This window comes from Arthrobotrys flagrans, assembly GCF_004000055.1.
Source record: "Arthrobotrys flagrans strain CBS H-5679 chromosome Unknown unitig_8, whole genome shotgun sequence".
NCBI lineage: Eukaryota > Fungi > Ascomycota > Orbiliomycetes > Orbiliales > Orbiliaceae > Arthrobotrys > Arthrobotrys flagrans.
In genome coordinates this window covers 4,226,651-4,240,026 of record NW_027137553.1, presented here as the reverse complement: position 1 = coordinate 4,240,026, position 13,376 = coordinate 4,226,651, and the positions used below count along the sequence as shown (strand labels likewise).

The 13,376-nt window shown below is 49.6% G+C and overlaps 8 protein-coding genes across 8 annotated transcripts; 4 read left to right on the top strand and 4 right to left on the bottom strand.

The window, feature by feature from the left end:
- Positions 1 to 9: 9 nt before the first annotated feature.
- On the bottom strand, positions 10 to 689 carry DFL_007721 (uncharacterized protein; the record flags this gene model as incomplete). Its single annotated transcript, XM_067637348.1, has 2 exons — positions 10 to 619; positions 682 to 689. 2 exons carry the CDS (start codon positions 687 to 689, stop codon positions 10 to 12), a joined length of 618 nt encoding a protein of 205 aa, XP_067488873.1.
- Positions 690 to 1,156: 467 nt separating this feature from the next.
- Positions 1,157 to 2,299, bottom strand: DFL_007720 (uncharacterized protein; the record flags this gene model as incomplete). The annotated part of the gene is made up of 7 exons (XM_067637347.1): positions 1,157 to 1,160; positions 1,250 to 1,288; positions 1,351 to 1,448; positions 1,530 to 1,662; positions 1,721 to 1,845; positions 1,968 to 2,152; positions 2,227 to 2,299. The coding sequence occupies 7 exons, from the start codon at positions 2,297 to 2,299 to the stop codon at positions 1,157 to 1,159; spliced, it is 657 nt and encodes a 218-aa protein (XP_067488872.1).
- Positions 2,300 to 2,552: 253 nt separating this feature from the next.
- Positions 2,553 to 3,384, top strand: DFL_007719 (uncharacterized protein; the record flags this gene model as incomplete). Its single annotated transcript, XM_067637345.1, has 3 exons — positions 2,553 to 2,763; positions 2,827 to 3,256; positions 3,339 to 3,384. The coding sequence occupies 3 exons, from the start codon at positions 2,553 to 2,555 to the stop codon at positions 3,382 to 3,384; spliced, it is 687 nt and encodes a 228-aa protein (XP_067488871.1).
- A 522-nt stretch (positions 3,385 to 3,906) lies between these two features.
- DFL_007718 (uncharacterized protein) lies at positions 3,907 to 7,015 on the top strand (the record flags this gene model as incomplete). Its single annotated transcript, XM_067637344.1, has 10 exons — positions 3,907 to 4,147; positions 4,251 to 4,403; positions 4,455 to 4,499; positions 4,563 to 4,654; positions 4,722 to 4,923; positions 5,006 to 5,175; positions 5,243 to 5,288; positions 5,342 to 5,711; positions 5,764 to 6,688; positions 6,764 to 7,015. The coding sequence occupies 10 exons, from the start codon at positions 3,907 to 3,909 to the stop codon at positions 7,013 to 7,015; spliced, it is 2,496 nt and encodes an 831-aa protein (XP_067488870.1).
- Positions 7,016 to 7,125: 110 nt separating this feature from the next.
- Positions 7,126 to 8,000, bottom strand: DFL_007717 (uncharacterized protein; the record flags this gene model as incomplete). Its single annotated transcript, XM_067637343.1, has 2 exons — positions 7,126 to 7,903; positions 7,963 to 8,000. 2 exons carry the CDS (start codon positions 7,998 to 8,000, stop codon positions 7,126 to 7,128), a joined length of 816 nt encoding a protein of 271 aa, XP_067488869.1.
- A 614-nt stretch (positions 8,001 to 8,614) lies between these two features.
- DFL_007716 (uncharacterized protein) lies at positions 8,615 to 9,132 on the top strand (the record flags this gene model as incomplete). Its single annotated transcript, XM_067637342.1, has 2 exons — positions 8,615 to 8,702; positions 8,768 to 9,132. 2 exons carry the CDS (start codon positions 8,615 to 8,617, stop codon positions 9,130 to 9,132), a joined length of 453 nt encoding a protein of 150 aa, XP_067488868.1.
- A 607-nt stretch (positions 9,133 to 9,739) lies between these two features.
- On the bottom strand, positions 9,740 to 12,549 carry DFL_007715 (uncharacterized protein; the record flags this gene model as incomplete). Its single annotated transcript, XM_067637341.1, has 6 exons — positions 9,740 to 10,748; positions 10,818 to 11,491; positions 11,550 to 12,009; positions 12,077 to 12,183; positions 12,239 to 12,330; positions 12,444 to 12,549. 6 exons carry the CDS (start codon positions 12,547 to 12,549, stop codon positions 9,740 to 9,742), a joined length of 2,448 nt encoding a protein of 815 aa, XP_067488867.1.
- Positions 12,550 to 12,876: 327 nt separating this feature from the next.
- Positions 12,877 to 13,340, top strand: DFL_007714 (uncharacterized protein; the record flags this gene model as incomplete). Its single annotated transcript, XM_067637340.1, has 3 exons — positions 12,877 to 12,914; positions 12,985 to 13,149; positions 13,223 to 13,340. The coding sequence occupies 3 exons, from the start codon at positions 12,877 to 12,879 to the stop codon at positions 13,338 to 13,340; spliced, it is 321 nt and encodes a 106-aa protein (XP_067488866.1).
- Positions 13,341 to 13,376: the final 36 nt, after the last annotated feature.

Sequence of the window (13,376 nt, the reverse complement as noted above, 5' to 3'; positions counted from 1 at the left end):
AGCGGTATATCAAACCTTGGGAAACTTCAAAACCCCCTTCTCAACCAAATAATCCACAATCTTCTTAACCCCATCCTCCACCGAACCCTTCGAATTATCGATATAAACCTCAGGGCTCTCGGGTTTCTCATACGGCGCCCCCTCGCTAACCCCCGTAAAATCCTTAATTATCCCCTCCCTGGCCTTCTTGTAAAGCCCCTTCGGATCCCTCTCCTCCGCAACTTGAATGGGAACATCGACATGAACCTCCACAAACCCCAACCCCGCCTCTTCGTGCAACTTCCTCGCCAGCTCCCTATCAGCTTTGTACGGACTTATAAAGCTGGTGATAGCGATCGTTCCGGAGTCGGCGAAGAGTTTCGATACCTCGCCTATTCTTCTAATGTTTTCCACACGATCGGATGGGGAGAAGCCGAGGTCTTTGTTCAGGCCGAAACGGATGTTGTCGCCGTCGAGGCGGTAGGAGACGTATGAGTTGTGGAGGAGGTGTTGTTCCAACGCTATCGCTATCGTGGATTTTCCCGAGGCGGAGAGACCGGTCAGCCAGATCGTCAGACCAGGTTGGCGGAGGTAGGTGGTGCGTTCGGCGTGGGTGAGGCCTTGGTGCCATGTTATGTTCCTTTTTTACCCCCTGCCGTCAATACTGCTACCGTCAATATGATTTCACAGGGAGGGACGTACGTCGCCATGGTGGATGATATGGTATTCCGGCAGAATAATACAATACGTGCGATACGACCGAGAAGAAGCTGACGGTTGATTGCGAGATCTCAGCGGAATCGAATGAAAGTCGAGGGCGGTTTATAAGGCAGTTTACATTGGATAATGGACAAGACGCTAGTCGATGTCGCCATCGATGGGCTGCATATAATCCGAAATCGGGATGGATTCGATCAACCAACCAGACAAACGCCCTCCTTCGACGGACAGTATACAAGATTCGTGCTGTCATGCTGAAATACAATATAACGGAATAGAATAACCAACTACTAATAAGAAACCCCCCGTATTATGTCCCTCCGTACCATATCCCCCCATGTGCATGTTCCCCCATGTCCACCCCGCCCCGTTGCATCGGCCATCCCCGGAAACCCTCTGGAACGAAGAACCATTCGAATGATGACGGCGGCGATCGATCGATCAATAATCGGAGCTTTTAACTATTTGATAAAAAACCAGGGGAAAATATAAGCATCTATTCCCTCCCTCTCTGTTTTTCCTCGTTCAGAGGGCTAAGCTGTAGTTATACTCGTCCTCGAAGTTCTGGGACACCCATAACACCACCGTGCTGCATTTTATTTGAAATATTAATTTCGATTTCTTTATAATGTAGGGGGGGGTGGAAGGTACCTCAGCATGATCAAGGAATTCGCAACCACGTTCGCGATTCCAAAGTAGAGCGTCGGGAAAGGGTACTCTGGCACCACGTATTTCAGTACCAGGACGCACTGTATATTAAAACTATTAGTCACCTTCATCCGCCACCCCCACCGGTCGTGGTATTGTTTGGATGTTACGGTAATACATACCACGGACCCTGCAAGCCCACCGGCCATCAAAGCAAATCCCAGGAACAGAACCAGCCGTGCCTTCCACGCATCGTTACTTCCGGAGAACGAGAACGATTCAGCTGATAGTCGGGCCTTTTCGATCGAGTTTATCCTATAATCTCTGTCAGTACTATTTCCTCTTCTGTGATTTGCGCGGAAGGGAAACATACACAATCATCCCCAAAACGCTACAGATCGATGGGATCCAGTCCACGAACTGAACGTGTACTGTCCCCGCATTGGCATATTTACTAAAAATGGCGGCGTCGAGGAAGAACCAGATCCCCAGTGCGAACTTTTTTTTTATATCGAAATATTAATTCATGTGCTCCGGTATTATCTTTGATGTAAAGTAGGAGGGGTGTTCTGTCGCTTTGAAACCGAAGGGTAAATCCGGAGGAAAGGGAAGTAACGTACTAATCCACCGGAAGAGTAGACACCGAATACCCGTAGGTTCTGAGCAGAGGGGAGTGGTGGGAGTGGGAACCGGAATAACCGCGACTCCATGATGATGGTAAACGGCGGTGATGACGACGAGGCTCTGTATATGTGGCGGTCGAGTTGTAGAGAAATCCCACCCGGGGTTCCTGTTCTGTATAATACTTTATGAAGTTCGAAATATCCTGTTAGTTGGGGATTAATGATGATGATAACGGCGATAGAGGGTCTTTCTTACGGTGGTTTATTGCGGGGAGGACGATGTCGGAGAATGATGGGAGGATGAGAGGCTGGGTTCGGTGGCGACGCATTAGGAGAGCAACCACAGCCGCATTTTCGGTTTCATCTCATCTTCAACTTCCCAGCTTTCCATCACCATCAACATCAACATTAACTACACCTCCTCTTCATAGCTCATAGCTACCCAAGCAGTTGTCGCTGTTACAATAACTCACACTCGAAATACCCAAACCTGACATTCCACCCCGTCCAAATCATTCGCGACTCATCAAAACCATCCGCGACTAACCGACCACGCGACTCACAAATACACATCCACCAACCATGGACCGAAGGAAACGAGATAACCGACGAGGTCCAGGTGGAGGCGGTAATCGCGAATACTACAATGACAGAAGGGACGACCGTCACAGGGCCCAAGATTCTCCACACTACTCCCGTCGCCGAAGTCGCTCCCCTGTCGCCGATAATTCCAAGAGAGACAGAGACCAGCGTGATGGAAACGACAGACGGAGACGGTCGAGAAGCCCTGATGGTCGGTCTTTTTCCCCTTTTACTTTATCGTACGAACAAATCAGACTGATTGGAAAAAATACAGACTACCGCAAAAGATCAGACCGCTCCAACCGCCACACCGACACCGACTCAAAACGTCGTTACCGCTCCCGCTCCCCTCCCACCAAAGACCGAGAACGAGAACGAGACAGAGAAAGAGACCGAAGCCGTTCCCGCGATCGCTACCGAAAACGCCGCGACTCCCGTTCCCATTCCCGCTCTCGATCTCGTTCCCACTCCCCTCGTACCTCCAAACGCCAACGTTCCCCCCCACACTCCAATGGCGGCAACAAAAACAGCAGATCAAAACGTGAAGACGACGTAAACATGAACGGCGGAGATGGCGATGGGGAGGATGCCATGATGGCCATGATGGGATTCGGAGGGTTCGGGACCACGAAAGGGAAGAAGGTGGATGGGAATAATGCTGGTGGTGTTAGTATCGAAAGGAAGGCGGAGTATAGGCAGTATATGTTCGTCATCCCCCTCCTTTCCCTTCTATTCGTTAAATGTTTTATGCTCCTTTTTGTCGGTAGGAATGCTAACGTTTCGTAGGAACCGTGCCGGAGGGTTTAATAGGGCGTTATCGCCTATTCCGTGATCGGGAGATGGGGTGTATGCATATATCTACAAATGCATGGTCGGACCTAAAGAAATGGGAACCACATTCGGTATGAACGGTCCAATAAGCTGTGGTATACTGACAGTGTGGGTGTAATATATCGGAAGGAGGCGGGGCGTCGTACGTCTTTTAATACATGAATCTCTTAGCGAAAAGTCCAGCAGTGACAGTCATATCATAGCATCATATACCATCTCCCTCCATCATTGATCTCCAAAATCCCATGATATCATTACAAGAAGCCTATATCCTAGGAACAAGACCATATCCTCGTAAGCCAGAGGCATTCTGTTGTTAAAACTGCGTTGCGCATCCCTCCCGAAGCCTCAATGCGGCCGAACGAGCAAGGATGCCGACCCATAAAGTCGTCTACCTGTCCAAAACCCACCTCTCTCTCATCTCGCGAGGGAGGACAGGCTCGAAAGCGAGCGTCCCCAATATTAACCGACAACAACTGGCGGGCCCGAGCCATCACCCCGTAATAAAAATAATTTTGAAAAAATGCATATACCCTTCAAACCGGGCTTGTTGGCCATCCTGTGGACCACCGGCGCGACCCTCGCCGCCGCAGAAGGCGACCCGACAATCCTCGCGACCGAAATCCAACGCGTATCAAATCAATCATTGCTATGGGGTCCCTACAATCCCAGTTTATATTTTGGCATGAGGCCTCGGATTCCCAAGAGTCTGAGCGTGGGACTTATTTGGGGTAGTTTGGATAATTATGCCCAGGCGCAGAAGTGTAGCTCTCCCCTTCCCTCGAATCAATGGGTTTGAAAGAATTTATATATTTCAAAGTGGATTTTTTGTTAACTCGAGATTTTGGATTTTTGGGGGGGATGTAGCGATTAGACATACATGCGAACAAAGTGATGATATGAAGGGGTATGGATGGGTAGAGTATGATGCTAGAACCGGCGGGAAGCAGGTTATTCACGATCAAGCCAATTTCATCGATATAGAAATCGAATTGGTCAAGGTTCCTGGTGGGAGAAATGGTATTTACTCCTTCGATCCCCCGCTATACATGTACTGATGGTTTTGCATAGGTGGTAGCTGGGGTGCTAGGGTCAACGGCAAGCCGAGGGATGATGGTATGTCTGTCTATCTTATACGTCTCTCTTAAGGCCCGGGAGAATGTTAATTGAAACGAACAGCACCTGGTCCCGTTAAATCCACTGTCTTCCTCTGGGTTACGAATGAAGACGAAGACGGGGAAGTAAGATTGGAAAACGAACCTGATAAATTGGTACCGAACCATACGCATCCATACTGTATATATGAAATTAAAGAACAAGAAGCTAATGGTTAAACAGGGACTCAAAGGACCCGTAACCCTCAGAGGCAATCTTGTGGGTCTCGACGAGTTCCATATCGAGATGACAGAAGGCCCTGCTACCAATGTCGCCCCCTCGGAATTGGATTCTAGGCTGGCGGAACTTGACGGCGAACATGATATTTCGAGAAGTTTGTATCGGGTGGGGAGTTATCCCGCCGAACATATTTGGCGGGTTAAAAGTAGGTCCTCGTAATCATAACCCCCCCCGGATAACCGTAGCCTCCTATGGGAGTAAAAATGAAGGTTAATATTGTAAAATAGATATCATATTCGCAGAACTGAAGGGCCGATTCGACAAGCTTTTGGAGAAGTTTGGAGCTGAGAATTTACCGCCCCCGTGGCAGGCTCTTACGTTTTCGCCAAAGTATGGGAAAGAAGGGAAAGAAGAGAATGTTCATTTCGTGCAGAGGGTTTACGAGGGGCCGTTTGAGGTATGCATGCAACCGAGTTTTGCATCTTAACTCGTCAGTTGCAGTCCGGGGCTGATGTTTGATACAGTTTGATATTCTATTCTCTTCAGATTCTGCTCCGAAACCGATGACATGTAAGGGCCCCCTCCTCGATATCCACACCCGCATACTTACTGCGATACTCCAGCAAAACTCCTCACCGAAAAAATCCAATCGAACACCGAATCCTTCAACACCCGCTTCTCCAAAACCTTCAAACGTCACGCCCCCTTCGACTCCCCCAAATACAACGACTTCGCCAAAGACATCTTCTCCAACCTCTTCGGTGGTATCGGATACTTCCATGGCACCTCGCTAGTAGACCGTTCCGAATATCCCGAAGAAGAAGAAGGATTCTGGGAGGCCGCAAAGGCTAGTCGTGAGAAGGACTTGGGACAATTGGAAGGTCCTACGACGTTGTTTACTTCGATACCCAGCCGGCAGTTCTTCCCTCGTGGGTTTTTGTGGGATGAGGGATTTCAGTTGCTGCCGATTATCGAGTGGGATGTCGATGTTGCGTACGTTGTTACCCTTTTTGACCACTCGAATGATCTAACGGAAGGGGTATAGCATGGAAATCGTCCGCAGCTGGTTCAACCTAATCGACGCCGATGGCTGGATAGCCCGCGAGCAAATCCTCGGCGACGAAGCCCGTTCCAAAGTCCCCAAAGAATTCCAAACCCAATACCCACACTACGCAAACCCGCCCACCCTCCTCCTGGTCCTCACCAGATTCATAGAAAAATGGGCATCATCGACCACAAACCATCCAAACCTAACCGGAGACCTCGCACAAATCATGGACCAAATGTCGGAATTCGGAGGCGATGGAATCCCCCATGCGATCTTAGCTTCCGCGGAAAATTATTTGAAGAATATCTATCCGTTGCTGAGGAGGCAGTATTATTGGTTTAGGGACACCCAGGCGGGGGATATCAGGGGGTACGATAGGAATGCTTTTTCGATGAAGGAAGGTTATAGGTGGAGAGGAAGGGCTCCGGGTTACTGTCTCACCAGCGGATTGGACGACTACCCCCGCGCGGAACCGCCGCATCCAAGCGAACTCCACGTCGATCTGATAAGCTGGATGGGTTTCTCCGCCCGTCTGATGAAAAACATCGCAATCGCCCTTTCGGAAACCGACGACGCCCAAGAATATGGAAAACACGAGGAAGCCATTCTCCGCAACATAGACGATCTCCACTGGAACAAAGAAGCTGGATGTTATTGTGACGCAACCGTCGATGCCTTCGAGGAGAACGTACACGTCTGTCATGTTGGATATGTTTCTATTTTCCCGTTTTTGCTGGGATTGGTTAGGGATGATGACAAGTTGGGGAGCATCTTGGAGATTATTGGGGATGAGGAACAGTTGTGGAGTCAGTTCGGGTTGAGGAGTTTGAGCCGACAGGATGAGTTTTATAGCAAAGGGGAGAATTATTGGAGGGGGTCAGTGTGGGTCAATATGAATTATTTGGCGATTTTGAGGTTGAAGGTGAGTTTATCATACCGGACAAACGTACGATTCGAACCCGGGGGGAAAGTTTACTAATACGGTATGATTACTTAGGAATACGGATCCGTCAAAGGACCGAACCAGAAGAAGGCCGCGAAGCTGTATACGGAGCTTAGGAAGAACGTGGTTAACAACGTGTTCAGGGTATGGGAGGAGACGGGATTTGCGTGGGAACAGTACGAGCAGGAAAAGGGTAACGGGAAGGGAGTGCAGCACTTTTTGGGGTGGACTTCTTTGGTGGTTAATATTATGGCTTTGCCGGAGACGGTGGAGGTTACTCCGGTACCGGGACATGATGAGTTATAATCTTTTTTTAGCAAAGCGAGCGAGTGGTATTTCGAATAATGTACAATTTTCCGGAAGAGAAAATGAACGCCCGGACGCCGGTGTAAATGCTAAGGATCGTATGAGGAATATCAATCATGGCGACGTCGCCGGTCGTCTCTGTCTCGGTCCCGTCTGTCGTGATCTCGTCTGTCTCTGCGGTCGTCATGTCTACGCGGAGACCTGGATTGATCCCGTCGTCGCCTATCGATTTCGTGTCTTCTCTCGCGGCCTCTGGACCTTGACCTTGAACGGTGTCGTCGATGTCTTTCCCTGTCCCTCCCTCTATCCCTATCCTTCGACCTAGACCGATGACGATGCCTCGATGACTTCTCGCGGTCATTCCCCCTCCGTCTGTCGTCTCTCCTGTCGGATTCCCTCGATGGTGCGGTTGCAGGCGCAGGTCTCCACTTAACCCCATCGTCGTCTTTAGTATCATTCCCAGCCATAACCTCCCTGTTCCCCCCAGCGTTTCCCGCCAAAGCCGCCGCCACTCCAATCCTCCCAAACCCGATCCCCTTCTCGTTTCCCTCCACCTCACGTTCATCAACCCCGGCCCCGGCCTCTTTGATAGCCCTATCAACCTCCCCCTGACTCAACCCACCGGAACCATCAACCCTTCTGACAACTTTAAACCCCAAAGCCTCGCTCAACGCATCGTTCTCCGCTTCTTTTATCTTTCTTATTTCTTCCAGTCGTTGTTCACGGCGTAGAGCTTCTTCTTCTGCCGATGAAGATTGGCCGCGGGAGTACCATTGGATATCGCGGTTTTGCTGCCACCGGCCGGTGGGGGCTTTCACGGAGACGCCGAGGTAGTATTCGCGGTCTTTGGAGTCTTTGACGTCGGACCATTTGAAGTCGCGGCCGCCACTATAAAACAGGGAGACGGATGTTAGACGTGACGTGATGGAGGGTGGGATGGAACGTACCGACTGCCTTCGCGGATCGGACCTTTGAGGAGGTCCATTGTGGTATACTAATTATGAGAGCAGACGACTGGAACCAAGAAGGGGTCTGAGGTAAGGTAAAATGCCAAGACCACTCGATGATGTCCTTGTTTCACGGCGTAGTGCTCTGACGTGTTGACGCGTTGGATCGGTTTGACCGTGTAATACTTTCCCAAAGTGGATAATTCCCACGCGACAATGTGTTGCCCCTCAACGCGTCCCAGCCATTCCAATATTGGCACTTTGATTGATTTTTCTGAAAGGGAGAGAGTCTTTGATATAACTTTCTAACGGGTGCTCCAACTGTCGCTCTAGTTTCTTTCTTCTTTTTATTCTTCTTTCTCTCTTCTACTTCGATCATCTTCATCCTTCGAGTTTTTTTTTAGTATACTCGAGAAGCATCACCATTGTTTGTTCTCGTTGTCAAGGGAAAAGAACAGTACTAGTCCGCATATATCAAACCTCAACCCCAATCTTCTCTCATCTTGCGCTTTTAGTCAAAAATCACTCCCATCGGATTCGCTGTTGAATCGCAGTAAACTTGTTGTAGTTTGTATTCGCTGGCCGACGAGGACAGAAAGGAGTTAAACCTACCTTCCCCTCCCCCCTTGGGATCATACTCGACCGTATCACCATGGCTCCCACGAAGATGGCCGTAAAGAGGCCATCGATAGGCAGCAAAACCATTGGCGGCAAACATCGTTCCTCATCCGGCGTCCAACGTAAGTCCCATACCCCTTCTCCGACCAACCCGATAACCAAAAACAACTAACGTGATAATGAACAGCCGGCGACCCCCTCCCCTCTCGCAAAATCCACAAATTCAGACCGGGCACCGTCGCCCTCCGCGAAATCCGCAAATACCAAAAATCCACCGACCTGTTGCTTCGCAAACTCCCCTTTTCGCGATTGGTCCGAGAAATCTGCGCCAATCAGATAGATATCGTCAACTCTCAGTTCCAAAGGTCGAACGAAAGCATGAGGTGGCAGAGCCAGGCTCTGCTGGCACTTCAGGAGGCGGCGGAGGCGTTCATGGTACATTTGTTCGAGGATGCGAATTTGTGCGCCATTCATGCCAAGAGGGTTACGATCATGCAGAAGGATATTCAGTTGGCCAGGAGGATCAGGGGCGCTTTCGGGGGGTTGGGTTGAGATGTCTTTTGGGACCGAGGCTTGTTTTTTTTGTATAAAACCGCTGAAGGTTTCTGCTCGGAATCCCCGTTCGACCTCTCGTCCCCCTGTTCATCATTCGCATATCGATTTTACTCTTTTATTATCATTCAGGCGTCAAACAAAACGGTGGAGTTGCATTTATTTTTCCCTTTTCACGGCGTCTATGTCTTTTACCCTTCCCTTCCGATCGTCCTTCGTATGTTGGGATCGCTATACTGTGCTATTCCTTTCTGTTCCCCTGCAGTCCCGACTGATGTTTTCATGGCATTCACGTGGAGTGGAAAGTCTGCGTGAGAGAAGAGATTTCCTGTCGAGAGATGGCTTAAAAACTTGGCTGTATCATAGTAGGCGGTATGACGTGAAATCAAAGACCTTTCGAGGTTTATACTCGAGAAATTTACCAAGATACTTGAATTCTATCTATCGTAAATCACATTCGCTAACTCATAGTTGATCGAATCAAGTCGACAATCTCTGCCATGTAATAAAATAACTGAAAAAACGGCGACTAAAAATACAAATCTCAAGTCTTCGTCCAAGCTAACAATCCCATCGACCCACCATCTTATCATCGGATGATTGCTATCTACGCCTCCTCCTCCATCGCATTCTCATCCCCTCCCTTCTCCTCCTCCCCATCCTCCTCCATGGCCCCCGCCCCAGCACCGGCATTGACCCTCATCGCCTCCTCCGCCTCCTCGATATCCCTCTGCCTCTTCAGCGCCCTCAACCAGCTAGCAGCCCACCACTTCAACAACTCCACATCCTCCCCGCTGGTCCCTTCCTTCCCGACCACAACCCCTCCGTCTTCGTACCTCCCGAGCCCCTCCATGACAACCTTGAACAACTCTGCCTGTTCCGCCTTCGCGACCTCATGCTGTTGCTCCGCAATCGCAATCTGTTCCTCCGGTAAATCCTCCCCTCTCGCGCTCGCCAGATTTCTAGTCCTCAAAACTACTTTTCTGGTCGTGGTATTAACCATCTCCCATGCGTGCCCCCGGGGTAATGCCTCACCACCGGCATCGAGGATAACCCATTCGATAACAGATAGGGGTGTTAAAATCGAGTAATTCAAAAGCTTGTCGATAACATTAGCTCCGATACCCGGTTGTTCGGCCCAATATCTCATCACCGTCCCTACGATCTGTCGTTGAGCCTGTGAAGATTCTTGTCCCAGCTGTGTCAGTTTATCCTTGCATCTTTCGATACAACTTAACACATGGCTCAAACTCTTCGCTCCAATATGACAAATGCAGGTCATGTACATATCCCTCGCGTACTTGGAAGGATCCGGCAATCCCTTATTGTTCGCTGCATCGGTGATGGCGTTCATAAGGGTATCGACTTCTTCGTTCGGTGCCTTCTGACGGATGAGGTTTAGGAGTTGCTTCCCTTCCTCTGGGAAAGCGATGTCGTCGGATTCGAATTTGAAGTCGGGGAGTTCCTTTTCCTTGTCTTCGGGGACCAGGTCGCAGTATTGTTCCGGGAGGGTGGATTTGATGCGGTTGGCGAAGCTTAGGCGGATTTCCTTTTCGACCGCTTCTTGGATGAACGAGCGGCGTGGGTGAACCTTGGACAGTTCGAGGTCGGGGATCCTGATGATTTCCGATATTAGTACCTTTTTACTAGAACTTTTTCCGGTGCGTAGAGAGTATAAAACTTACCACTCCGTCCACTTCCAAGTATACCCAAAGTTACTCAAATGATGAGCAAACCAATCGATAAACCTATACCTCAATTCCACATCCATACTCTCCAAATTCCTATACAAATAACGAATAGCCCTTCCGAGCGATGGTGCAACCGCCTGGGGCGCCAACTTGCACACTTCGGTCAAGGTGGCGTGGTAATAAACCAATTTATGCTCCGGTTGCGGCAACTGGAAAATATTCGTAAAGATGGCATCAACGCAGACATCCTCCGGCTTCCACGTCGACTTCCCTTCAGCCACCTCCGGAATCTTATCGAACGGAGTCGCTCGTTTAAGAAATGCGTTAGGTGAGAAGTAACAATCGACATCGATGAGGAATCTAGCACATGCGATGCGGTTGAAGTCGAGGAGACCGATCGTGTCGCCGATCGAATCGCGGAGAATGGATGAAGTTATAGATGTTGGTGGTGGGACGGTTTCGTGGACGGCACCTTGGAAGACCGAGAAGTAGATTTTGGGGAATATGGTGCCGCCTTCGAGAGCCGTTGGCATGGAGATCGTGGGGAAAAAGTGTTTGGTGGCGGCTTCGAGCTCGGCGAGGAACGGTTCCCAAGGACGGGCGAGGATCTCGAATTTGAACCCGGAGGCGGCTTCGTCTTTAAGAGCTTTCAACAGGAGGGACGTATTCTGAGTTATGGGTTAGCAGGGTTGCTCGGTATCGGGGCGGTACTATGTGTATACTTGCATTCATAGGAGGATACGGCGCATTCGGGCCGGCGTATGGCGAAAGAAGAGGCTCGACAGCAGACGTCACCTGCATACCCTCCAACCGTTCAATCAAGGTCGTCAAAAACTCCTCCGTGATACCACCAGGCGCAGCAGTCAAAATGTAAGGAATCGTAATAAGTATGACAAATGATAGTTCTTCGGAAAGACCGCTACTCCCTCCTTCGGCAGCCAGATCGCCAGTAAGGTTGGCCAAGTCGTTAAGCAAGGTCGCAACCCCCTCTCCATCCAGCATGCAAGAAATAGATCCCATGAATCTCAGAGTAAGTTTGAAGTTCCGCCATTCGCATTTGTCAAGGTATTCCTGTAGCTGGGCGGCGAATTCATCGAGGACCAGTTTTCCGATTTCGTGCTTTTGGGCATTGGCGCAGAGGACGATGGCGGCGACGAAGGGGATTTTGAAGGGTTGTTCCACGACGCTGGGGATAATGTTAGTTTTATGTAAAATGATATTTTCGGAGGGTCGGTTGTGGCGGTGATGCGTACAGTGTTTTGATCAAAGTGACGAAGCCTTTGCGGATGGCCTCGTGGTCCCAATGGGCCGACAGGGACTTGGCAATCGACCGGATCGAGTCCTCTACCTTGATGAGAGGCTATGAAAGATGTTAGCCTCTCGCAATAAGTGAATAGCAACGAAGTTCAACTTACCGATTCCGCGATAGCTAGGACATCCTTCCTAAGCCTGACCATCGGATCCTCATAACGAGGCCTTTGATGGCGATACTCGCGTTCATCGTCATCTACAGATCAGGACACCGTTAGCCTTTACAGCTGTTCCACGTGAGGATGCATATCCGGTACGAAATTGAATCCGGAGATGAATTATAGACAGGATCTAGACCTTAGGACGCACCTTGATAACGTCTCTTCTTGAAATGCTGCGGTCGTCCCTGGTCGCGAAATCCGCCTCTGTCTCGTTCTCGATTGTCCCGTTCGTACCTGCCGCCACGGTCCACCATATTTGTCGGGTGTTGCAGTAAACGTTAACGAACGGTAGAAAGGATATGGAGTCTAAATGAGGTGTGAAGGTTCGGACTCGAATGAGTGTCGTTGGTGTGCGTGGGTGTGGAGATGAGAGCTGAAGAAAGGTTACGCTGGTTTGGAAGGAGAAGATGAGACGCGTTTGGCTGCAATGTTCGTCACCGAAAAATTCGGGGCGGGAGATGTCCTTCTTCCCCCTGCAAATGCACGCTTCCACGTCTAGTTCTGGGGAAGTTAACTTGACCGCTCGATTAACCACAAACATCTACATTCATGATACAGACCAACAGCAAGTCAACAGCACAATGTCTACGGATACAATACCGATAACGGTCGAGCTGGCGTAAGTTGTCTGCTGGGGTTTTCTGTTGGATTTGGGATCGGAGCTAATATGTATTGTGTCTTCAATTTAGTGGCGGCCTCGAACTCCTCTTCGATAATGAAAAGAAGTTGAATATTAACCTTCCTACGAAGACGGAAGCTGGCGATGCTGCCAATATCAACTATCTAGTTGATTATCTCTGTGTGCACCATATGAAGGATACCCGGAGAGAGATGTTCGAAATAAACGGCACCGTGTACGCAACCATCCGACCACGATTGCATATATTTCACGCTATCAGAGGGAAAGCTGACACGATTGGATGGCAGGCGGGCCGGGATTCTAGTTCTGATTAACGATGCAGATTGGGAGCTAGAAGGCGAAGGAGAATATGAACTTCAGCCTAAGGATACGATATTATTTGTATCTACTCTACACGGCGGCTGAGTGGGCCTCAAAATACCACAAATCAAAACAGTACTT